General features: G+C 43.7%; 1 protein-coding gene across 6 annotated transcripts in view; it reads right to left on the bottom strand.

Annotated features, from left to right (window-relative positions):
- ARHGAP44 (Rho GTPase activating protein 44) overlaps positions 1-27,253 on the bottom strand; it is an 819,716-nt gene that overhangs the window by 197,911 nt on the left and 594,552 nt on the right. For all 6 annotated transcript variants that reach the window (XM_069654562.1, XM_069654566.1, XM_069654567.1 and 3 more), the window contains 3 exons: positions 16,817-16,934; positions 2,684-2,752; positions 2,492-2,573 (listed from right to left, as the gene is read on the bottom strand). In XM_069654562.1, coding sequence (XP_069510663.1) covers positions 2,492-2,573; positions 2,684-2,752; positions 16,817-16,934 — 269 coding nt within the window. The remainder of the gene's footprint in view (positions 1-2,491; positions 2,574-2,683; positions 2,753-16,816; positions 16,935-27,253) is intronic.

The raw sequence follows: 27,253 nt of genomic DNA, 5'->3' as shown, positions 1-27,253 counted from the left end.
TTGAACACCTGCGGCCTTTCAGTTTCCCTCTTTCTGGAAAATCTGGAGTTGATGTTTCTAGTGAGGTTGTGTGGGAAAATATTTTGCTTTTGAAAGTTGTGCTGCTGAACACTGAGAAGCAGGATTTCTGATACATATTTCGGGTACAATGTGGGCAAGTTATTGTTTGTGCATGAAGAGGGAGCTTGGAATGATTTCATTATCCCCTATTTGGTGTTTAGTGTACCAGCGTTTTTATGCAGGTAATGAGTCTGGGTTCTATTTACAGTGACAGCGTGGATCCCAGATGGATTTGGTGAACATGAGGATGTGGCTGCTTCTTCCACCTGAGGAGGCCTCTGGAAATTGTGTCTGGAAATGTCCAGACCCCTTCTCAGAGTACACCTCACCCCTGTTCCTGTGGGTCTTAAATTGATGGTTCCCTTGAAAACAATGGGGCAGGTCTATTTTGGATGATAGGTTTCTGGGAGATGAACTCTCCTTCCATCTGTGTGGAGCATTTGGAATGTGGGATAATGCTGCCTAAAGGGTTTGCAGCATGTAGCAAATGGCATCCTCTGACCCCCATGCTATCCTGGTCCTTCCCAACTAATCCATATAATATGGCTTTGTCACAATACATGGGCCACAACCATGAAGAGTCCATAGTTACTAAGACTTTGTATGCCCTGTCAGAAAGTTGTATCTCTCAACAAGCAATGAATTAGTATTGTAATGTTGTATCCCCTCTCTCATCATGTTTTAATTCTACTTTAAAGAAGGATAGTGCAGAACGCTGTTATTAGGGGCAATGCATTTAAAACTTGCAGGCAGACTCCGACTTTGGGACGGACTGGGGTGAACAATATCCAGAAACTAGGAAGTTGCCCCACCCGGGATGACTTATATGACATATTCTTCCAAACAACTCTTTTCCTAGTGTACATATTTCATAGTGTTGGGCAGGAAGTACCAGGCAGGGGTTTTGATTCAATCAAATACAAATAACAACCCAAATGTTTTATCATTCATGCAGACAAAAAAATTCATTTCAGTCATTTATTTTTGCTGAAGTAGTTCATAAACACGTGTTAGAAAAACATATATGATTTGTACACATAAAATATAAAAGACATTTTATGACAACATAAAACATGATTTGTCACATACTAGTCACAGACAGAATTTACCAAAAATGAAACGCAGAGAAGAGTAACAACTATATCTAATCATAGGGACCCTGAAATAATGAATGTATCTAATGGTTTGTCCCTAAATATGCCTAACTATTTAACTATTAGGGAACTGCTGACAAAACAAGACCATTTATGCTGACTTAATGGTACAGGGATCTACGTATAGTGCAGAGTCAGAACTACCACTGGAGTATCTCACATGTATACCCACACAAATGTCAAAAAGCTATATGTTTCGGCAGATATAGCACCTAGCTCTGCCTTCTTCAGGACCAATACAATGGGTATTGCAAGCACCCATAATGCCCAGATTAAGTATAGGCACAATTATGGCTGGGGGCAGTCCGATGCCGGCATCAATTCAAGGAGCCACATCTACCAACACACTGCGAAGCCTAGAGAATTCAGACGACTGGTTCTCCAAGGACTCCAAACCAGTACTACACCTCCACTTCAGAGCTCATCATGAACTCCCAGGGAGGAGGGGCGAAAGACAGGTCAAATCCTCATGCAGAGATGTATCCTGCAGCTTCTGGTAGTGGAGTAATTTTGCTGAAAATGTTGGGGGGGGGGACAGGACAGCTGAAGAAAAGATGCCACAGCTAAATGAATGGGGACAAAATGGTGTGCCATGAAAGTTGGGGGGACAAACACCCCTGTCTTTCTAAGTCAATGGCTCATCATCATGGAACAGGACTGACTGATTGATAACCCTATCCTCTGCCCAAAAGGTGGCCATAGTTGGTCTTCAATATCTTAACTGAAGCTTGTGGAGCTATGCTAGGTTTCTGCACTCCAGGAAGACCACTTGGTGATGAGTAAAACGTGAAAGAGTTTGGAAAAGCAACACTCCATCAATGGTTGCTGGTGGGCCACTTAACAGTTCATTCATTTCCCAGCCCCACAAAAAGTGCAGTAAATCTTGCTAATCTTGGTCTGTCCTGAAATGCACCTCGGCCAACGCATCTAAATGCAGGATTAGCATGACCAATGGACCTCTATAATGTAATAAGTGATAGGATAATGGCTTTGATCCTGGGTCTTTCTCTCTCTCTCTCTCTCTCTCTCTCTCTCTCGAGTCACATTAATCTGATCTACCCAAAAAGGAAATGTTTGATATATAAAAATACATTGCAGTTTTTTAAAAGGTAATACGCACAATTTAGCAGCAATCTCAAGGGATCAATGTATTGAATAGTCAATTTGCTTATACTCTTGGCATCTAGGTCACATGAACTCTTAGTTCCTTCTCTATTCGTGGGTACCAATCTAGGTTTAATTGGGGTTTATAACTGATTGCACAGCGGTGCACTCACCTTGCTGAGCCTTGATCTGAGGAAGCATAGTTTGCAACAGTTCTAGCGACTTTCGATGGTATTCTGCTTGGACTTCTATCAACTGTGAAGAAATCAAGAACAATGTAAAATAAGGTTCTGGTTACAAACCTTAACTGGACTTTGATCAAAAGTCCTCGTGAAGGGTATTTGAGTATCTGGAAATGGACTCACCGTCTGAAAGTAGTTTGCATAGTCGATTTCTTTGGCCACAAAACTATACATGTCAGCTGACAGCTGGTCCTAAGGAAAACAGACAATGCCAATGTGAAATGCACAGGAGCAAAGTGAGGTGCAATGACAAAAGAGAAAAGGCCACAGGCAATGATAAGCGGTCTGTGTGTGTCACAACACGAACATTCCCGCTGATGTCTAGAACAGGAAAATAAGTCGTCCATTAAAGCACAGTCCATCAACAGGTGTTGGGGGAGCGTAGCAGAGAAATAATAAGCTACACAACTGTAAAGTGTACTAAACAAGCACACATATGTAGACAGTATATCAAAGGGGGAATTAGTACTTACTATGCCATAGGATGACACACACACAATATCATCATTACATGTATTGTTGACACTGGTCAACAATACACTAGATTGTGAAACCTAGGCCCTTCTCCCACTATACAGGACTCTCAGACCTAGGTGTGTTGTCTCTGGTGTTTAAACTACACTGTGAAAGTAGTGCTGTCTTTGGTTTTGAATTCTTAGCAAAGCGTTCATCCAGCAAACAGTTCTACTATAGTCTGAGCTCTTGTCGTTTTGTCCAATTGTCTATTAGTGTCTGGTCTCTCTTTGTCTCGTCTGCTTGTGCCCGTCTTTATGCCCTTCCCTAGTGTTCTCCCGGCCCCCACCCCCCTCCAATGCCCCTTCCTCTCTGTACCTACTCTATGGGGCTGTCTGTCTCTCCTATCTTTTCTAACTGCTTCTCTATCGACTATCCTGCTCTCCTCACTAAATCTGGTAGGAAGAAGTTTAAAAAGGACATCCTGGTCTCCAAACCCAGTCTTCCCTATCTCTGACACCTATACCAATGCTTCCTCCAGGCAAACCCTCAAGGACATCCTCTTTGTCGTTACCTCGCCAGACCTATGGACTCTCCATATGGTCTATGTGCTTTCTCCTTTCTCTTCTTCTCCCATTAATGGTGGCACCCGGTGGGAGGCCATCCTGGCCTCTTTCCACTCCTCTAAGGTTGTCATTTATGTTTACCTGAATGGTACAGTCTTGGTCCAAGGCCCTCAGGCCAACCTTCTCCTATTTGATAGATGCTTCCTGCACCTCATCAATTTCCTTTCTTCTCCTGCTGTCTCCTCTCTCCCCTCCAGGGCTTACTTCCCTCCCCCTGCTGTCTCCTCCTTGGCTACCTTGCCCTCTCCTCCTTCCTCTTCTGCCCCCCCTCGGGCTTCTTCTACACCTCCGCAGGGCGTACCTCTGATTTATACCCCTCCCCGGAGGTCTTTCAAGGTTGGCTAGCTTCTCCATATTGCCACTCTAAACTCTTGCTCAGCTGTCAAACACTCCTCTGACATCTGCCGCCTCCTTGAAGAACTTGACCTTGATGTCCTTGGTCTGACCGCAGCATGGTTCACAGCCAGCTCTGTCATGACCTTTGGCACTCTCCTCACTGACGGCTAGAAGATTCTCTCTGTGCCCAGGTCCAATCATTCCAAGAGGGGTGTAGCCCTGTTCTTCCCTGAGTGGATTCCTGCCTCTGTAATTACTATGCAGGCCTACTCCTCTTTTGAATGCCTTGTCTGCAGGCTCTTTCTCTCTCCTAGCCATTCCCTTACTGTGGCTACCATCTATCGGCCACCTGGTCAGATCGCCTCTTTCCTTTCTGAGTTGGCGGACCTCGCCTCTTCCCTCCTGGTCTCGACAACTCAACTCCTAATTCTTGGAGACTTTAACATACACCTGGATGCTTCCTGTCCTTCCTGTGGACTCTTTTGCAACCTTTACAACTCTCTCTCACTCTCTATCCTCCCCTCTGGCCCGACTCACTCTGCAGAGCACACTCTGGATGTTCTGATCTCTACAGAAGTTCCCCTTTCTATCCCTCTCACCAATCCTCTCTCCTGGAGTGATCACTTTCTCCTTTCCTCCAAGCTCACTCTCTCTACCCCTCAGGCCAAGCCAACTCCAGCACTGCCATCTACCTTCTTAGTTATCTGACCATGAAGTGTGTGTCTGGCTTGGCAGACCTCTTTCCTCTCCGATCGGCACTCCAAGGTCCAACTTGTGTCCTTCTTCTCCTCTATCTCTATCTGTAGTGTTGCCCAGGGGTCTAACCTCTCTCCCTGGCTGTTCAACTAATACCTGCCACTTCTTTCCGACGGCATTGACGCTCTCTGCCCCAACTTTCAGTGCTATGCGGATGACACTCAGCTCATGTTCAGGCTCCCTTCCGCCACCTCTTCTCCTTCTCTCATCTCTGACTGTCTGTCCGCTATCCAGGAGTGGTGTGCCGCCAATGATCTCTGCCTTAATGCCAGTAAGACTGAGATTCTCCTCATCGGCACACCTGCTCTCTCCTTTCTTGTCGCTCTCTGTCTGGCCTCTCTTGGCCCTCTTCCTTCTCCCATGTGAGGCTAAAAACCTCTGCGCCATCTTCAACTCCACACTCTCCTTCTCTCCTCACATCTCTGACGTCTCTAAGAAGTCACACTACCAGCTGCATCTCCTCAGAGGTATTATTCCTTTCCTCTACTTCCCCCGGAAGCTCACTGTCTGCAGAGCTCTGGTTCTCTCTAGGATGCACTACTGCAACAGCCTCTTCTAAATCTGCCTGCTTCTACTCTCCGCCCTCTGCAACTCATCCAGAGCAGGACAGCGAGACTTGTCCTTGGCCTCAAGCCCAGGAATCATATCTCTCCAGGACTGAAATCTTGGCACTGGCTCCCAGTGGCTGCGAGGATTAAGTTCAAAACCCTCTGCATTGTCCACAAGACCTTCTGGGGCCTGGGGCCTCAATACCTTTAACTCTCTTCCTAAATATCTTCCTTCTCGAGCTCTTCATTCATCCACCTCAAACTCCCTCAGGGTCAGTCGCTTCTCCAAGCAACAAGGTGGTGGTAGATCTCTTTCTTCGGCTGGGGCCTCCCTCTGGAACAGCCTCCCTGCCTCCCTGAAACTTGAGGAGAACCATCTCCGGTTCCAGAAGCACCTCAAGACCTTCCTCTTTGCTTCTGCTTTCTCTCCTCCTCTCCCCTGTTGAACTCTGGACTGAAACTGCACTGGCCACCCTCTGATCTCGGGCCCAGGGCCCCTCCCCCGCCAGCTGCACACCTTCACTGCCTCTCTGGCAACCCCTGCACTTGGGGGCTGTTTCTGTATCCTTACAGTCCCCACCAGCTCTTGATACTTGATGTCTGCACTTACCCCTGCACTTGCCACAAGCTGGCAGCACTTTTTTACATACTGTTTTGTTTATTCTATTTATTTTTTACTGTTGATCCTATGTATTGCACTGCCCCCTCCCACTTTCCCCCACACTTTCCCTTTCCCCTCTACCCTGCACTTGCATGATCTTAATGTCACCTGGCCTAGTAAGAACGTTGTCTTTGTCTTCCCTCTGTTCCCCTTCCCTTGCCTCATCGCGTCTTGTAACACTTGTGTATAGGCACTTTATAAATGCCATATCATATCATATCACTGATGGTCACTTCAACACAGGCTATTATAAATCCTGTGATAAAACAAGCATTATCCAAATGACCTTTTTTTCATACACCCGGTTCCCAATATAAAAAGGCTATGAATTTTTACAACCTGCAGAAATCTGATGACTCTTGGTAAGATGTTGTGTGAATTGGAATGCTTATGGAAGGAATTACCACAAGGTGGATTTCTGGCTGATCTCCTGATCCAGCAGCATTGATGACCCAGGTCTCCAAGTGAACTGCAATGAGACTGGTTGACTATCAGGAACATTGGTTGAGGAGCACAGGATTAAATTTACCTCATAGTCTCCAGTGTTGCATGAGAGCAATACTGGCAATATCTGGACAGGATTTTGAGGCTTAGACTGGCCATAAAAATGGGAAGTCTGCACAATTCCACATTATGCCGCCGACAAGAACATGCCAGATCCTTCTCCAGCCAGGGAGCATCATCATGACCATTTAACTTTGAAATATACAACAGAACCACCCTATTTGGCAATGGGAATAGTAGGCCCACTTCAGCCAATTCGGTTTATAAATGTGGCTTCGGTAACCAGCCCAGTTCGTCTTTGTAGTGGCTCTCCTGTAAAGCAATCGGAAAAAGCCTCACATGATAGCCTTTAGATATTACATTGATCTCTGGTTTGTGGGACCATGACTCAGAAAATCTTTAGGCTCTCAGACAAAGGACCATCAGGTTAGCACAGCACCCCACTTCTCTGTTCTTCGAGATTGTGTGTGACTACATCAAATAGGGTGAGAGCAGAGCACAGCCAACTGGGCAAAAGGAACTACCCAATCACTTTGTTGTACATAACATGAGCTGGAAGGCTTATCCAACTCGAGGCCCCAAGGGCAGGATACATGTCAGGTTTTCAGGATACCCCCTCATTAATATTCATGAGATACATTTGCATACAATGATTCTAAATGTATGCATATTTTTCCTCATGAATATTTATGAGGGATATCCTGAAAACCCGTCAGGATCCCGGCCCTCGAAGGCTGAAGTTGGACAACCCTGAGTGGGAATTTAGCCTGAACACTCTAACTAATGTGTATTGGAGTTTATGAGCCTAAGCTCTTTTATGGTATTTTAGCTGTGCAGCTTTGGGGTTGCTCTGAAATGTTTTGGGAAGGGACACTTCCCACCAGCACACAAACAGACAAAATAAATCAAGCAATAATATCAGATCAAGCCAATGTATTAAGGCAATTATTGCATCATTTAGAAAGCATTAATAGGCTATTTATAGAAACATGCTAAACACACTACAGCAAGTCTTCCCTTTCTACAAAAAGCGAGGGCCTTTACACATTTTTTTAAGTTAAGAACATTGGAACCTGGATCTCTGCCATCTACTGGAGGACTTGCACATTTTTAAAAATCACACTAGCCCTGCAGGGCGAGTTCCTTAGTTTACATATTCGTCCTAAAAGAAATATACTTGCCCCAAAGTGACTGGAGACAACATATTTACCAATGCTTTTTGTAAAATGGCGCATGTAGTGAAACCTGTATTTGCCATTTACTGCACACAAAGTGTGTTTGCAGGAAATGAAAAATAAGTTTCTAACATCCCCATACTTGCCAGCAAGGACGAGTATCATGCCAATGGTACTCGCCCATCACAAAAACTAGTTGCCAATGCTAGTGGGCTAGTAGAATTTGCGAGCCCTGTACTGGAACTCTAAAGAAAACGAAGTATCAACTGTTAAACTAAAAATGAACAGTTGGTCACTTAGCACATTCTCAACATGTCTTCTTTATTACAGAAATGAAAGCTCTGGGGCGACTATTAAAGTATTTCTCTGGGTGCCTGATGTAAAGGAGTGCGCTGCTGAGGAAAGAAGAGCATATGGTGTTGTGCGGTGCTGCTGTTTTGCATCGTAACTACCCAAAAGTGGTAGCGAAACCAGCGTTCATGAACCACAACCCCTAAGTCAGGCTGGCACTTAATGTTGGGGGTAAACTGCTCAGCAGCTCTTAGACTCTTGGTGGTAGTCGTGTGCGCAGCCGACATGTGGCATACATGCAAATCTACATTATCTGTTTTCTTGGTGGCTTCACTACCCCCCCTGCTACACCCATCTGCACCCATCTCTCCGTGCACTCTTCACCCACTTAACCCGGGAAATAGTTATTTAAAGATTATTTTAAACAGGATTTAATTATTCTTAAGCATATTATTCCCTTGTATTCTTTTGTCAGCCCTATAGAGCACAGTTAAATAAAGAAAGCTAATTGTTAAGCATTCAGTACATAATAACATGTGGCATTGAGACTGTATACAAATATTTATTTTTTAGAACACGTAGGACTTCTTCAAGGATGCTTCGTGTAATGCTTAAAAACATAAATCCCCCACTGCCCTTCACCACTACTTCTCTCTAGTGCCCGCAAAGAGGAATATTAACTTTGATGATGGACATTGCCCATTGATTGTGCTGGATGATGGCACAGTTGCATGCTATGCACGCTTAAAAGGACGGGCATTGAAGAGCACCAGCACCAAACTGAAAATATTAAGTTCTGAAGGCCCTGCCATTGGATATCTTTAAACACACCCAGGATGACTCATCCCATTGTTTGTAGTTATCCCATTACAGTAATATTGTGTTTCTGGACTGAAATATGTGGTCTACCCCAGAATCAGAAGATTCAAAGGAAGACGGCCAGGTAAGTAGTCCATGCTAGGGAATGTATACCACTCTACATTCAAGGGTTTCCATGCCTAATTGATCAAATGAGTTTTATGCGATTTAAGCTTAACCAATTGCCGATTTATGAAAGGATTCAGCATTGGAAGGATTTTCCCACAATGTCAGCACACAACCATTCCGAGAACCAATGTAGATTCTGGGGGGTCAAAGACTCTTCTGAGACCTTGAGACGCATAGGTATTATGTGTCCTTACTTTGATGCTATGCGTTTGGAGAGCTTCAAAGATAAATATGATAAAAATTTGGAGGACTCAGTGAATCTTTTCTGGTGTAGATGCATGTGGGGCACTAATATTTTCCTGATATTGGCCCTAAACGAGTTCTTGGTGTTAGTCACAGTCGAACTGGACAAAAAGATTCTTTTTTTTTAAGAAAACACAAATAGAAATAAAAGAAAAATGTCATAATAATTTCACCATACATCACATTAAGACTTCAATAGTAACTTCAAATACATATTAAAGAAGAAAAAGGAAAAGAAAAAAAATTAAATCATTACAGATTTTTGACCAACGTCAAAAAAAGAAGAAAAAAATATCTTGGTATTTAATGGGAAATTGCTAAATGTACTGAATTGGTCAAATGGACTGAGGTTATCATGTGACGTTGGTCAAAAATCTGTAATGATTTTTTATTTCCTCTTTCTTCTTTAATATGTATTTGAAGTTACTGTGTATGGTGAAATTATTTTCGACATATTTTAATATTTGAAGGAGTTTTGTAAAGAGATTGATTCCCAAATTACAGTCTCATCAATGTATGGCCCTATGATTATTGAAAAGTGTATTGTCTCCTCTCGCCAGTGGAGATGACAGCTAAATTAAGAAGAGGGTAAGTGGGCGCTGAGGTAATTCAATGTGGCTATACAAGGTTATGGCATACATTCTAAGCAATCGGGTTTGACTCTTCTTGTTACACAGGAATATTGGCTCGATCTGACATTGATTGCTAATTTGTGGAAACCCTAATTCTGGAAACTATTCAGAATTTGCTCAACGGTATTCTCTGCACGAACCAGGGGGATTACATTGTCCTGAACCCGGGACCCTCCCTGGCAATCTCTGCAAACAGATGTCTGCATTGTTTATGAATACATTAAACACACAGCCCAGCCATTCCCAACTGGGCATATGGACATTCTTGGCTCCTTCCTTCACTGCCTAGACTACGAGATCCGCCATGAACAAAGGCACTCCTGTTTGTTGCATAGAAGTCTTTGCCCATCATCACTGGGGTCAGATTATCCCATCTGTGTTCTGGATTTGTGAAGAATACAGAACTGGTCTCTTTTGGCTTTTTACCTGAGCAGCATGAGGCTTGTTCTCAAGGACAGGTAAGCTTCTCACCAGCACATACACTGTCAAAATAAATTAAGCAATGATATCGGGCACAGTCACATTATTAAGAAAATGCATTTATGGCAAAATGGCGACAGCACAAAAAGCCCTGCATCCATCCGATATACCTAGGCCAAATTATGCCAGTTTAAATGTCCTGGTCCTCTGTAATCTTCTGGACCGCTAGAAATACAGTATGCTTCAACTATTAAGGTTTCTCTTGTAAGGCAAATTTGGGTATTTTAAACTGGTGACAATGAATGCCCATATTACTATTTTGAGTAACAGGAGTGTGGGTAAATCTGTGTCCATAAACTGACATGAGCAGTAGAAAAGCACTGTGGCACCAGATGTCCAGAACAAGCATGTAGAGATGAATGGGGTCCGTTCAAGTGAAAGGGATATTTGTGTTGGCAAATATGAAAGCCTAACTTTAGGATGCTCGTTATATACCAACAGAACCAGGCAGAGTCTAGTAGATGACGATGCCAGGAGTGCTACATTGGGAACAGTGGTTTGCTTTTCAAAATGGCCACCATAGGGGACTCATTTCACCCCTGAGGACCTCCATAACCACTTTTACGTTATCTGAAATGGCGTGTGCATATTTCCATAATGCAAAGCCTTTTCACAGGGCAATCACCTTTTCAACCTGGGCAAAGGGAGCAAAGGGATCGGCAGGCGTTGGAGCCGGCGAGGTATTCAGGTCTCCATTATGGTTAGTGTGTTTAGAAAGGGATGTGAGATGCTAGGCACAATGCGGGGAGCAAAGGATGAACAGCACTATGTAGAATATTTGTTTTAATAAGGAGGCACTGCAGACTGTAGTTCAGGAGCCGGTAGCTTCACCTTGCTGCTCCCCCATTCTCCATCGGTTCCCCCAGAAGTCATTAGTCATCTTGCAGATATGTTAGTGTATCCCCAATGCGCGTGTGCAAGAGCTGGTAGTGGGAACTCACTACAAGTCACTGGAAAGAAGATCTACTTCAACACATGTCTCTGTCTAGCACAGGTATGTCCAACTTCAGGCCTCGACGGCTTGAATTCTGATGGCTTTTCAGGATACCCCTCATTAATATTAATGAGAAATGTGCATACAGTTCTAAATGTATGCACATTTTTTCTCATGAATATTAATGAGGGATATCCTGTAAACCCATCAGGATACCAGCCTTCGAGGCCTGCAATTAGACAACCCTGATCTAGAAGGCAACACGCTAAGTGGGCGTAAAAAGGTATGATCTGCACCCTTCACCCACATCATTGCTAGTGGCAATCATGGGTTAATGCTCCATGCAGCTTCTTCTCTAGCAATAAGGGTGAATAGGCTCTGGAAACAAGGCTTTCATATGCACAGTGTTGCAATGTAGCATAGAAACCATCTGCGGAAAAGAAATAGTATGCCCCACATCCCGCACCCACAGAAAAGAATGATCAAGGCCACCCCCAGGGCTCAGTGGCAAAACAATGATTCAGATATCAATGGTCACAGGCAGCTTCTAAACCCATGGTCCTCTTGTAGGGAGAACGTCAAGATGCAGGGGAAGTGCTCCTGACCATCTCTCATAGGCTGAGCTGGGGTCTACATTATATGCAATAGTGTAATTTGCTTCAGTAGTTTTTAGTACATTACAGGCGACCCAAGGTCTGATGAACGTTTTTTCATAAGACACACTTTTTGTCTGGGGTCTTCTAGGACCACACAAGATTGCTTCAACTAGTGCTCATCTTCAATCCCTAAGCTTCGCCTCCTAAAAGTGTTACAAACAGAGTGAGGGGTACAACCGGAAGCCACATGAGTCAACGTAAACGTTTTCAGTATCGCAGAAAGGGGAGAAACGCTGACCTCCGACAAGCAATCTTTACACTGTCTAATGTTCACAAAAGCACATTTGTGGTAGCATGACGTTCAATTAAAACTGACAGTTGACAAGAAAAACCTGTTAATCTGAAAAAAATCGATCCCTTCCTGGTTCAAGTAAGACCTCATGGCAACCTTTGTGTTCCGTTCGAAAGTATCCTTAAGAGAGATATACCTTCTCCGGAAGTTAGACCGACCAAAAATGCTGTTTCGAGGTGGGAGCATCACATTTTAGAAGGCCACACATTTCAAACTGCATTGTGAAGAATGGGAAAAGCCATACACCTATTTATCATAGAAAATACAACTATAAACTCCAGCATTAACTCTATCACCATCCATTACCTAGGCAACCCGGAAATATATAAGCCCATTGCATCAGTTCAATTGATTTGAAAACTACTGGAATCAATAGTGTGCATACAACCTCAAGAACACCTGGAAGTAAACGTTCGACTTCATCATCTACAACCATGGTCAAGGCCAGACCATGGAACACAGATGGATCTTCGACTTATAGGTGATGGCATATAAGAATGAGCAGGAAGGTGGGTATACATCCTATCAATGCTATTACAGCTATTTTCTGAATTTGACTTAATTATCCAAGAAGCTCTACTTCTAGCATCCATTACGTGTGTGGGCACTGGGCACAGTGAGACTTTCAGGGTTTCACCCGCTTTAGGCCAACAGCGAGCAATGTAAACCCATTAGTGGATTTGATTCTATGCTAAGAAGGGATAAGCATGGGATCAACACTATTGCCTTTTCTATTCATCAAATGTATTATGGCTTCCTTATATCACTCAAAGAAAATTCCAATGAAAGTCAGAGATCATATCCGACAACACTCACAAGTTCAAATAACTCTGAGTGGTGTCCAGAATCAGAAGCTGGCGTAAAGCGTTGCATTGATCATGCTGGAATGTGGATACAAGGCAGCTAGTTACAGCTGAATCAAGTGAAAAATGGAAATGATAGATCAACCCAAGCCCTATTAATACCAGGACAAGACCAAATGCCAAATAGCAAGTTTCTTCTGACAGTGGAAAATAAAAAAAAAGATGTTTCTATTCATCATGAAGGCAGACAAAACATTATGGTAGAGGCCTTGGTTAACCGTCGCATTGGTTAACCGTCAGGATGTTCATTGTAATTCAAATAATTGAAGTTGGTGAAAATATGGCAATGTGTCTTACCACAGACCAAAACAAATTCACTCAACATACCAATTAAATTGAATGCAATCAACTGGATCCTAGTCCAGAATCATATAATAATTGAAATTGGACTCCTTGCCACCAACGAGGAAACCTGGTTTATTTTTCATGACCATTGTCATCTGGCTGAAGAAGAGAAGAGGGACTGAGAAGGAAGGGGAGTGAACACTCCAGAGGGAGTTCTGCAAGAGATGTCATGCGGTGATGGGAAAAATTCAAAGTTTCCAAGAAGGTTGGGATGCCAGACAATCACCCCGGGCGAGGAGCAGCAAAAATGAGGCAAGTAACATACCCAGACACCAGAACATAAGCCATCCCAGAGCAGGGTTGAGTGCGAGAGTTGGACAGGGAACAACAGATCCTGTGCCAAGTGGAACGAGAGAGTGTTTTCCGGAAAGGGAGGTCTGCGCGGAGTGAGTGGACCAGGAGGAGGAGATACAGAGGTGAGGGGATTTCAGGCTGGAGCATTGTTCACAGAAGACTGGCATTGGAAAGACGAAATACCTAGGAGAATGCCACTGGACAGAGAGAAGTTTGAAAAAGTTATCGAACAGTAAACTCGAACCTGCTAGCCTGCTCAAACATGAAGGCAAGGTTCCTAGAACTATATAGAACTGCATTGCAAAGAGATCCGCTGTGACAAATCAACTTTCGGGGCACCAGTGATCCAGGGATGAATATCAGTCTTTAAGCCATCAATCATACCCACACCTCTGGTACACCAGAGGGATCTGAACAGATTGGGAACACAATAGCAAATTATAAACCTCATTGCCCAATTTTCGTAACGTGGATGGAATGGCAGGCTTATCTATGAAAGGTTGTGGATCGTTGGTTAGTTGCAACACAGCGAAAATACAATTACTACCCAATGATAAAAGGCACTGTCCAGTCAAGGTTGTATAAAAATATCGACTTTATTATTATCAAAACATACAGTTCTAGAAAACTACAACATACAACCCACCCTGTAATGCAGAGGACAGACAGTTTCAAAGAAGTAAAAGAAATGCAGGAGGGTAGACGTTATAGTAATTAATTACAATAGTTCAAGGATACTTGGTTTCAACACAAAGGGATCAATGAGTCATAAAATATCACTAGGGACCTTCAAAGAAGACCGAGGGGGACAGAAGCACAATGTACCTTCTGTTGTAGGAGTTCTTGGTGCTCAACATGGTTGAGTCGGTTTCAGGGCGATTTGCAGCTTCTGCGACACAGTTCAAGATGGGCGACAGATGCGGGTATCATGTGATAGGCAGTTCGGTGAACAAAGCTGGGCAGATGGCTGCAGGCCGGTCTACACGACGGCTCTGGGTCAGACATTATTGTCTCAGTGCTTTTCGGCAGTTCTAAAGCACCGGACAAGGCGTCTCAGATGACATTAGCAACTGCGGCGTAACAATACTCAGCGGTGCAGTCGGTTGCAGCACGAGGGGATCGCCTGGCTCGAAAATGTCCTTTAAGGAGGATGTCAGTAGATGCTTGTCGATGCACTCCTCCTAGCTTCTTCACTGGGCTTGTGTTATCCTTTAAGGCAGATGGCCCAAAGCTGAGGAGAGTGTTGCAGGCAGCTGGCTCGTCCTTGGTTTGGTTCAGAGACTCTCTGGTACTACCCACCTAGCAAGCTTGCTGCAGAGTCTAGCAGGGCACACTATGTGCTGGCTGGGTACCGATTCTGGAGCTGCTGCAGGGTCGTCTGGTTTCTATATCTCCCTCTGTTCCCTGGGAGATGTTTAGGGGAGGGATCTTGATTCTCTCTTGGAGGTCCTGGTCTTCCTTCACTGGCAGAAGATGTAAGGCACACTGTACCTTCAGCCACGGTCCAATGCTGAGCTCTTCTTTCTGCTTCAGATAAAGCCTTCAGATGATCTTCCAAAAGAGGTTCTTTGCCTTCTTTTAAAGTCAAATTGACCACAAGTATTGATGTAGGCTAAGCGTACCTTAATGAACCAATCTTGGGTCCCCACCAACAATCTCCTGTATGTGAGAGGTTATAACCAGAGTGCTTTACAACAGAAAAGGGCAAAGGGGTGAACACATGTACTACTAAGTCCCACCCATCTTCCTGTCTGTTGTGGAGCAAAGGTTCTCTATTTAATGGAGCTCTCTGTGGTTACTGAAAAAAAAGGCAGCAGGTCTCCCTTGAAGCTGCAGCGAGACGAGACTCTCTGGCTCCTCCACACTACATTCTGGTACCTTCTAAATGGGGTCCTCCTGCAGGGATGACTACTGTAATATGTGCAGTCCCAGACATGAGATTTCATTGTCAATCAATACTGAGGGCGGAGCTGGCTTCAGATTGTCACAGTGCATATGAAAGGGTATTGGGGATTCTAGTCTCCTTCGTTAGCCTCTACAGCCAGGCCCCACGTGGGCCTGTTTGAATTAAACTCTGATTTGTCTGTGAATGCTGCCACCGGCTACTGTGCTCAACAAAACGACTGGGCTGTTCCATGGAGTCTTTGTTAGTTAATTAGGCTTGCTATGGCAGGGGGAAGGTTTGGCCCTCTATCATTTTGGAGATGCATGTTGTTCACCACCTGTCAGATCCCAACTAAATATGACCGGGTGGTGACTGCGCCTGTAGGCTGTGTCTCCATGGGCCTATGCATGTGTCACGCAGTGAGCATAGGAAACTGTGTGGGGATTACCCCACACATTTTCCAGAGGTTGATCTGCCATCATTCAATTTCTTTTAAAATTTCAAAAAAAGCCCAGGTGAGCTCACTCCCACCATGCGGATGGTCGAATTCCCCACACCCGCCGATTGCTGGCACCTTGCAAGCCAGGCTTCTAAAGCCACAGAGAAAATGAGAGCCAAGAGAAACACTGTATGGTGGAGCATGTAGGCCGTATGCCAAAAGCCAACGAGAAACATATTACAAAAAGAAACACTGCATGCTGGTGCTGGAAAACAATGTTTCTAAAGTCAATAGGAAACTGAATACCAGGCGGCATTGCATGCTAGAACTCGAAGGCGCAGTTCCTATAGTCATTTGGAGAGTGAATGATACAAGAAAAGTTTAAAGCTGGCACATAAAGGCCACGTTTCTTAAATTATTTGTGAGATTGATTGAAAAGAAAAATATTGAATGCAGGAACTTGGCGGTAAAATTCCAAAGGACACTTGAAAGACTGAGAAACCTGTGGAGGTACCAGAGCACAAGCTTTTGCAAGAGAGAGTGAAGAAAGAGTGTGGCAGCACAGCTACAACAACATGAGCCATACTCAGAATGAAAGAGAGCAGCAGGTGCCCATGCATCACACACACATCAGTTGAGGAGAATGTGTGTGCGTATTCTTGTGAGACACCGTACACCACAATTAATTCCACGTAGGACTGTTTCCGCATATTTGGGAAAATGAGCAATCAGTAGGGAGTGGGTAACCAAAATACCAACTCAGAAATCACTCCATTTTTCAGACGTCTCTTGCTTTGGCATTGTATGTCAGTGAACCCAGGCCTGAGAAATAACACTTCTTCTACCATGGACATACCCTACAAATTTCTACTCGATTGGCCGCCTCTTCCATTTCTTCCCTGAGAGCATCGGCTTTGGCACCCGAGGGCTGAGGGATAGTGGACATTCCTGACCCCTTGGCTGATTGTTGCCACCTGAAAGCAAAGAAAAATGACATAGTAAGCAACAAGCAACATAGTATTCAGTAGCATGGTAACCTCAGAACCACATTACAAACATTCATTTGTGAATTAAGGCAGATCTTTGAGACATGCTAGAATCAATCAGAACTGTATTCTAGTAGGTCATTGACATACATTAGAACTAATTAACTGAGACCCTTAAGCATTTTTCTTTGTTACAAGCATCCAGCTGTGAGCTAGCCTGTCGTGCATAACATTGTAAAGGTTTGTCGCTGGATCTCTGAGGTCCTTAAATCTGCAGGCCCTGGGTGATCCTCCGCCTACCACCTCTAGCGTTAGAATTGCAAAATGAGCAGTGATTCCCATCCCAAGAGACCTCCCAAACCCCATTCCCTTGCCGCTCCAGTGTGACCAAGTCACACCATCAACCCATATGCTATTATGATCTGGGGTCTGCACACATACTTATGCTTTTGTCTACATTTTGCATTATAGTAACTGAGACATTTGGGTGGGCACAATCATACCTTCCTTGCAGCCTTTTTCAATTCATGATTTTATATGAGCCTTGAAAATCACAGCACTTTCTGCACCTTTTGCATTATGGGCGTCATCTATCAAGGTAATATTTATGAATACCTTGAGAAACGTGTCATGAACATCTTATCCCCTAATGCACACAACTTTAAGGATTTCAATCAGGCTACACACATCGGACCAGAACCTTTGCCCTTAGCTTTGGATGTAGAACACAATTGGTATGCTTTCTCTTTATTTTCTGCAAATTCAATTTGAGATGGAACACAACCCATCTCACACCCGCTTTTACAAATAAACCGGGTCATAATGGACCATGAACAAGGCCGGTTGGTGGGAATGCAATATTTATTTATTTTAAAATTCAAAGAAATCACACACATTTTTTTTATTGGGCAGCAATCACCAATGGCGTGATAATTACAACGAAAACCACTGAAATACACTTGGTTAACCTTCTACAAGAACATATCCAAAGCACAAATGAGTAGGAACAGTTTTGAAATAGATAGCACCTGAGTTAAGATTTCCCCTGCAATGCTCTCCCAAACCCTAATGAATCGAATTTGGAGAGCATAGAAAGAAGCAGCAAGGAGTCTGGGATATGAGATAGCAAGCAGAATAAAAATCCAACCTTCCCTCACAAAATAAGAGGCCATTTTAAAGCCCTTTGCAATGGCATGAAATGACACTCGGAATTTGACAATTAATTAATGTACGGTTAAATCAATGAGGCAAATATGATTTCTCACAATAGCACAAATGTATAAACACTAGCAACCACAAGGCAAGGTATCAACAAAAGGCATACAGTTCAAAAACAAGCTGAAAGTAAGAACACAATGCATCCGAATCACACGTTGGAAAGTTGCATTTCACTCATTTGCAGTTTTAAATGTCAAAAAGGTTTTTTAAGAAAAACTGGTGAAATACTCAAAATCAGAATGCAGTTTTTGGGCTGGGGAATAGATGCACATCACAGGGGCAATATAGAAGTAAAAGGATGGCTGTAGCCGAAGAATTGGATGAGATTGGCAAGGTAAAAGGAGGTTTGGTTTTGGAAAAATAAAGGTGTTAAAGAGAGAAAATCGGTTTGGAAAGAAAAAGGTTATACTAGATTATCAAGAAGATAGAGCTGCCCATGAAACAGGTTAAGCGGCTGCATTAACCCGCTCCACGCCGTGTTTCTCTTTATGTGGAAATTACTTAAATTATTCCAAATATTATTAAGGAGTTACAAGATGGGGTGAATGAAAGAATGGCGCTAACGCTAGGAAATCACAGACCAGAAGCCCAGAGAATTCTGACAGTTGGACAATTTACCAAGGCATGGATAGGGTTGCTTAGAAAGTGGAAAAAAGACAAAAGGTCAAGATGGGGTAGGCTATGTTGCTATGGGATGGGGAATACTCACAATCTGCTCTTGAATTTGGAATTAGGAACAGTCAACCGGGTTTCGGTCTCCAAGGCTCGGGTGACCAGGTAGCGGTGGATTCTCCTAGCAGAACAACAGCTGTATGGCAGGGGTACAGTGGGCATACAGTTAGTGGGCAAAAAGCCGGTCTGGTCACAGGATGCTCCCCAAAAGGGTACCACAGCTCTCCCCCTTGGTTACTGGGGTTTTAATGGGATTTCTGAATCAAAGCCTTGCTGGGATAGGGTCAGCTATGTTTTGGCCTTACAGTTCGATCTGGAATCAGGCAAGATGAATGTAGAATATCAGGATACGCAGGGCTGTAAATTATGGAGCGAGTGTGTGTCTAGAGTCTGTCAGCCTCCATTACTTATAAGGCATGGTGACATTGTAGGATTATATGGTGGGGCAGGCTTAGCTGGGCACGCCTCTAAACAACTGGAATGGTCAAGGGTGATTGTTACCACCTTGCTGTTAGCTGGTTGGATTTTTAGGGACATGACATCAGCTTTATGAGGTGGGCTTTAAAATGCAAAGGATCATCCCACAGTTACTTCAGCTAAAATCATTCTTCACATAAATTACACATGTACGCAATTGTGGCATTTTTACAAATTATCTAGGCAGATTACGTATTTCACACAAACATTACAGTCTAACTCTGTAGTTTGTAAGACTTTGTTTCATCCGTCTTATAATTTCCCGTCATTTTCAGTGATAAATATTCAACCTAAAAATTCTATAACTTCATCCATTGGTACAGATTAGTATTGAATTTCAAATTGGCATCATGTACACTTTCCTCAGAATATCCAATTCTCTGACGTTTCTGTTCCCAATATGGCAGTGAAGGCTCCCACATCTTGTTTAAAAGCCACAAAAATGATATTTAAACAGTTCACTTTTTACATTCCTCCAAAGTCATGTTGCAGAGATAAAAGTCTTAAAAGTTTATTAATAGAATAGCATTTTGAGATGAATGGTTAGCATTGTCCAAATAAGGGCATAGCTTACAAGGCTGCTCTTGAGTTGGCTTTTAAGCTCCCAGTAAAAGTTGCGAGGACGTGTGATTTCCTATTTCACACGCATGTGTCCCAGAATCTCTATTGTAAGAGGCCTCTACCCAGACAAAAGTCTGATGGGCTGGGATGTTTAGTGCTTTTGGTCCATTCAAAGTTTTCAACGGTAGCAATTAGTACGCATGTGTCCTAGAATCTATTGTAGCTCCCTCTTTCGGTGGTTTGGCCACTCTTGTTGTCAGCCAAATGTCCCTTGAGTCATGGCAGAAAACCTGTTTGGGCTGATTTCCCCAGTGTAGCCACTGTCATTATTTCTTTATTTTGTTTTATTTTGTTTTGAATCAGAAGCAAGCCTGTTGAAATAAAACATCCCATATATGTCTCCCAGCAAAACCCCCTTTACATTGCTAGGCAAGGACACGTTTTTATTCGAAATTGTACTTGTAAAACAGGCACATTTTCTGGTTTGAAAAAGCCCATTTTGACACATGGTGAATGCTGCTGTGATTTCTCGCTCAAATTCGTTTTTTTTTTCTTCCATCTGAATTCCACCATTGTTTTGCAGCCCCAGTCAGTTTCTTTTATACACCAGTTAGTTCAAGACACGGGTTCACTGAAATTGGCATATTCCCATAAAGCTCGTTTTTTTTTAAGCATTGATTTTTGACATTTTGTAACCCAAAAGACAAGTGTTTTCCTGTGCGGCTGAAAGTAAAGCTTTTGTTAATTTCCCAGTTCTGGCCTGACACAGCCTGTCATACAGGGATAATGCTCTCTCCTGCTAGAGCACAATCTGGATATGGATGGGCATGGCAAGGCCTCATTGATAAAAGCAATGTGATGTTGCATATATGAAATTAGCATCAGGGCAGCATCCTCCTTTTCAATGTAAAATATTCCCTTTTCAATGGGAACTTTTTGCAAGCAGCAGAGCAGCGCCGCTTTTGAATTTACTTATTTTGGTGCACCCAAGAACACATACTGGTTGCCTTTCTCAGTGTGCTCTCTGTTCCAACTTCCCCAATAGTTGTTTGGCAAGATGGTGCAGCCATCATTTTTCTTTAGTGTAGCTGCAAAACGCAGTTTTGATGCGGGGCAATGGTGCTCCAAGGAGCCACACAGCCATTTTGCTGTTAACAGCAGACGTGCAGCTTGATCATGAATGGGAATTCTGCTGAGTCAGTCAATGTACCCCACAATTGCAATGTGCTTGGGCCTTTGAGTTAAAGTGACACCAAGCTTCATTAAAGTACATTTAAATATGGGTACATCATCATCAACATTATGATTCTTAGATTCGGGCATATACTGAGAAACATGCAGAACCTCAGCCCAAACAATTTTAAAGCAATGCTAAATTTCTCTTTAATAAGAACATTTCTGGACAGAAATAAATGCACATCAAACATTCACATCCATTGTTTCTATGGAAGAGACAGTTCTCTTGGATCATCCAAACAAGTTGCCCAGTACTATTTGTATGTCTGGCAGTGGATGGATAAATCTGAATGTGTGAGAAGGACCCCTATGAGAAACCAGAAGGCGTCTCTCCCACTAGTGCCCAGGGATCTGTCATCCAGGGGGCCAGTAGATGCCCATCACTTTTGTATCCAGTTCCTGGGGGTGCAGGGGTGCACCAGTGCGGGAGGATCACATGGGTGAGGGGTCTTTGGGGAGTAGGAGTGGGACACCAGATGGCGAGATACAATATCCCCTTCCCTGTAACACCTTTACCCCATACTAACCCTTTCTCATGGACAGCCCTCTATGAGAGAAAATGGACTAACACCCGGGCCGTATACCTGACATGTCCAAATACAATGGTCAGGCAAGGTCAGGCAATTACTGACTATCACACATGCCTGCCTTCTATTACACTTCCCCACAAAGATAAAAGGCAGAGCACGAGAGCACACTCTGAGTGGGGCAAAGCACACAAGGAAACAGCAGTTCCATGATGGCAGTTTAACAAGTGGAGAAAGATGGCGAAGCAGAACAGGATTGCAAGGAGGGAAGTTCACTTGATCTTTTCGACAAGGAACCATTACTTTCATGAAACCTTGAGAACAGAAAATTTAAGACTAAGAAACCCAGCTGAAGAATCCTGTATTGTGTGTCAGAGGTACCCGGGGCTCTCCTGCATCGATAATTAAGGCGGGGAGAATTGCCAGCTGCTGTGGTACTGTCTTTGGCTCCAACAAGGCAGTGTCAGTGAAATCAACGCAGCCGGTGAGTTGGGGAGACCAATACAGGACCGGTCCGTGTTGAAGCCAAGGTTGCAAGTTGCAACATCGTATGGTGAGTGCTGAAGAAAACATTGTTTGAAATGCATGTGATAACCAATGTGAAGTTGAACGACAGATGAGTAATTGAACTTTGAAACCAAGATACAATGGGCCTCATTACGAGATTGGTGGTAGTCATGGTGCTATTTGCGCCATGACTGCCACCAATAATGTGTCCGGCACCGGTCTCGTTCAATGGGGACTTACCGGTGTAGTCCACCTTTGCGGTCCCCATTGAAAAAGCCATTCCCCATTCCCACTTGAGCCCCCATAGGGCTCAATGGGAATGGGAAGGCGCTAATAACGGTACCGCAAATTGCAGTACCATTATTAGCTTCAAGGTCCCTTCACGGGCCCCGTCCATAATGCCTGGTCAGACCAGGCGTTACTGGAGGGACCCGCTAAGGGAACTTGTAGTAGGGCGGTAAGGGATTACCGGCACCGGTCTCCTTGCCAGTGCCGGTAATCCCTTACCATCCACCTCATAATGAGGGCCAATATCTTTGACAGAGTGGTCCGGCACCGCATGTGTGCTCAATCGAAGGTCTTTGTAAGGTATCCAGCTGAGAGTTAACAAAAGTGAAATAGTGACAAAAGGAAAGGTGAATCGAAGTGGTCCTGAGACAGGTCAAGTAGAATCCTGCACACAGTCAAAAGACTTCGATACTGATAAAGAAGGTTTATGGCAAAGTAGATATAGTTGGTCCAAGCCGGCAGAGGGGGATCAATTGAAAGCTTTGGGTTAAAGCCCAGCGGAGGGAGACTGATTGAAGATTTGATGTCAAAGTGGATCTGAGTCTGGCAGAGGGGGATCCGGGGTGAAAAGTGAATCACCTGAGAAATTGGATACCCCAAGAAAATATTTTAAAGTGGCTCTGATCCCAGTGGATGGGGATCCGAGGTGGATAATAAAATACCTAAGAAAAATGTGTATATGTGAAATACAAAAGGAAAGGCAGTTTATTGTTTGTTGTTGCATCAGGCCCTCTGAAAGAAGAGACTGTGAATGGCAAAGAGACTTTTGCACAGAAGGCCCCGATGTTGAAGTTTTGAACTGCACCCTTGTGCTAGAGAAACCAGAGACTGTGCTAAGCTCTAGTGTGCCGCCTTGTCTAAAAACGTGGGGAAGGGAAGCAAGCAGCTTGAATATCCTGACATGTGAGCAAAGGGATGAGGTTTCCTTCCAGTGCCCCCACATTGACATTCTTGAAAAAGTAATAGGGTGTCTTGGTTGTTGTGGGTTGACTCCGAATGGAGAGTGGTGTAGTGTTGAGCGGGGTGGCTATGGCTAAGTGGCCTGTTCCGTCCTAACAAAGGGTATGTGACAGGGTCAGAGTTCTGACCCTCTCAAGAGGGGATAGGGACCCTTTCAATCTGGGGCAGGAAGCCTACCAGGGTACTTGCCAGAGCTAGTCCTGCCCAATGATGGGGTGTGGAATTTGGGACCCAGGTTCCTGTCCATCAACATGTACCTGGTTAAATGGTCCAAGTGCCACTTATTTGTGAACCATACCCGTTGAGCAGATCACTGGCCCATGTCCTTTCTCTTTTCTTTTAGGAATACAAATACCAGGATTCCTAGCTGTGTAAACCGAGCACGTGGCTCACCGGAGAGAGAGGCTGTGACATGCGGAACAGCAGGGGAATGTCACATGCCTCTAACTGCCAATCCAGCTGCTCCACCTGACCCAAGCACAAGCATTGAAATGGACCATACATGTAGTTACCATAACTAAAAGCTGGCTGACCCACATACAAAAGGAGGTGGAGCTTAACCCCGGTTATATGCTTTTGGATGACTTTAACCTGCTCCCTATAGGAAAAAGGAGCCAGGTCTCAGAGCCAGCTAAGAGGGGAAACAATGGAAGGAGAAGGGGGGTACAAAAGGGGGCAGAAGGTTCAAGGTAGTGTGGAATGTACAGGTGAGGTCAAAGGATGACAAGGGGAGCCAGGAGATCAGGCAGGGGAAGGACGGTGTATAGGAGCATGGAGAATGATTATAGAGAGTGATTTGAGGTATTGGTTGGTGTGGGAAAGTGATACCTTGGATGTGAGAGTGTGTGCAAGGTGAGTTGACTAAGAGAAAGTGTAGGGGTGTAAGTGCTAGTGTATTGGAAGGTGACTTGGAGAATAAAAGGAGGGTGACTATGAGGGAATGTGAGTGGGGAGTGTACTGAGAGGGGCTAGTGTAGTGTTGAGCTGCATAGTAAAGGGGAGAGGAGTAGAAGGGAAAGCAGTAAAGCAAAGAGGGGGAGTAATAGAGTAGAGAGGAGAGGAGCAAAACATATGGTACAAGTAAGAAGTAGGAAGGGGAAAGAGAATATCAGAGGGGTGGAACAGAGAGAGAGAGAGATAAAGAGAGAGAAAAAGAGAGAGAGAGAGAGAGAGAGAAAGAGAGAGAGAGAGAGAGAGAGAGAGAGAGAGAGAGAGAGAGAGAGAGAGAGAGAGAGAGAGAGAAGACAGGCAGTAGGAGGAGAAGCCAGGAAGAGGGTAGGGGGAAGGGAAGGCTCCAGGAAGAATATATTGGCAAGGAGTATGAGGGTTTGAGAGGGCAGGACAATTACAGTCTGGGAAATTGCAAGGCACCTATTCATAATTGTGAAGACCATTGTTATTATTGTGGGATCCCTTGATGGGATCCACCTAGAAATTTCCAGAGGGAAACAGCTAGATAAGGATTTTGCCATGAGGTCATAATAACCAGTCAAGAGCTCTTAAACAGTAGGGCTACCAGAGCTTTAGTGACCATATTGAGGTTTGGGAACACCTGGACTCTGGAGTGAAAAGCCCACTGGAGACAAGAGAGAGATGGACAGCCCTTAGTGAAGGCTTTCTCCAACATTTCTATAAAAACCCTTGAACTATCTTTGAGATTTGGTGTGCTCATGATGCCACTTGGGACAGGGAGAAGACATATGATGGCTGGAGAGGTAGCTTGATGTCCATGTTGCCAATTAGTTCAAGCACAGACTCTCTGGTTTTCATGGAGGTGTTGTGCAGTTTGGAAGATGCTAGTTTTGTTCTTAGTTGATGCTTTTGTGATGAGGTTTGTGATTTCATCAAGAAAGGTCTAGATGGTTTGGGGTGGTTGGTAAATCGGTTGGAATGTAGATGTCAGAGTAGGTGATCAGCAAATGGGAAGTGAGGAGTTTCATGGATGCAGGTGTGGTGAGCTTCTACAGGTTGCAGATCCCTGACATCTTGTGGATAACAGCAAGCTTTCACAAGTCTTCGCTTTGTGGTCATTGTGCTGAATAATATAAGCAGTGGGAAAGAGGGCATTCAGCATGACTGTAGAGCTGGGGTGTGAGTTATGTCTCTGGGATACAAAGAGGGTAATTCATGGATTATTTGCACTGAAAAAAACAGGATTTGTGTGCCATTCTGCCCGCAAATCACTGTTTAACAAATGGGGATTTGCAGGCAGAATGGCACACAAATCACGTTTTTTTCGGTGAAAATAATCCACGAATTACCCCCGCAGTTTGATGTACAGTGTTTTAATTGATTTGCACAATATACATTAGCTTGAAATTAATCTACCTGAGCTGGCATCCTCTAATATAACACCCCCTATCACAACAATCTGCCACCAAAATTCTGGGACAAGAAGCATGCTATATTTTATAAAAGTATTCAAATTTATTGGAATAGTAAATCAAAACTACAGGTGGTCGGTATTGTGAGAAAATAACAGAAAATGTTCTGAATGCACTTTCGGTGCGTATTCGGCAGTTATGAAAATGCTGAATCCGAAAATACCAAACAAGGTGAGCAGGTTAATGGGTTCAAGGGCTGCAGGGGTGTCCCCCGCTTCCATTGGAAAAATGCAGCACTGGCAGATAATAAAGTTTAGAAAAAAGAAGAAGGACCCTGCAACGGAAGTCTCTACCCCTGGGATACGAAACCTGCATCACAGGGAGACAGGCGAGTCAAGGTTTGTTCAGGAGTGAAGGCAAGCAAGCAGAAGAAAAGGTAAATAGGGAGTGCCGGGTTGCGGGCAGGGGAAAGCGGTACAGTGTGATCTCTGTGATTACCGTGCGGGGCTGTTTTAGTATTCAACATTTTCGTTTTTGAAATAACAATGCGTGCAATGATCACATAGATCCCAGGGGATCTCCTACTTTATGCCTGGCAGGTCACCCATAATACTCTTTACAAACAAGTACAGGTCACTTGGCTATAGTAAAATATAACCTACCTGCTTATCAATGCTCACAAACATCCATTTGTATAATAAACACTATGTGTATCTTTGACCAAACAATATAAAACATATCTTTAACTTACTGCGACTTGTCGGCTTCCATATCTCCTAAATATTTTCATCAACCATAGAGAATGTAATATACTTTTGATTTTCTCCAACAATAATGACAAATTATACCTCAGAAATGTTTTTTCAAATATGTGCTTCTCTGGATGTTCTCTAACCCCAACAACAAGAATTGGCTTCAGAGAAACATTTACAATATATATAATAGGTTATTTAAATGTTCTCATGTATATGGTAATCAATTACATGTGTTTAATTCTGTTGGGTTCTAGTGCTAGCATTTATGTGAATTATAAACTGTGCAGGGTTGCACTAGGAACCTTTATGCTTGGGTTTAGAAAATTAGGCATTCATTTTTGGAGAGCACAGAATATTGGTTCTATTAAAAGTTCAATGCAAATGAAATTATAATTCTGTGAAAAGATATGAACTAGCCCCCCCGATCCTAATTGCCATTAGAATTCTGCTTAATGCAGAGTCATTTATTTTCAGAGTAATGTTAAGATTTGCATGGTCATTTAAATTGCCATAATTTCCTGGGGAATGGAAATAGACAGGCTGATCTCCCTCTCATCCAACCAGAATGGATAATTAAAGGATATTAGCCCCATGTGTCAAGGGAAGATCTCAATCATATTTGGACCCAATTCGCTTGTACCCCAAATGATTGGTTTGGAACATTCCCATTATTGAGGCATATATTTTTGGAATCACACAACACATTCAGACCCAGGGATATATAACATGCACTTGTAGCAAGAAAGATGACAAAGTTATATAAACAAATGTATTAATAATTG

The sequence above is a fragment of the Ambystoma mexicanum genome, chromosome 3q (genome assembly GCF_040938575.1).
Source record: "Ambystoma mexicanum isolate Mex_15411 chromosome 3q, UKY_AmexF1_1, whole genome shotgun sequence".
NCBI lineage: Eukaryota > Metazoa > Chordata > Amphibia > Caudata > Ambystomatidae > Ambystoma > Ambystoma mexicanum.
Note: the sequence above shows the minus strand (reverse complement) of the source record. Positions and strands in the feature narration are given on the sequence as shown.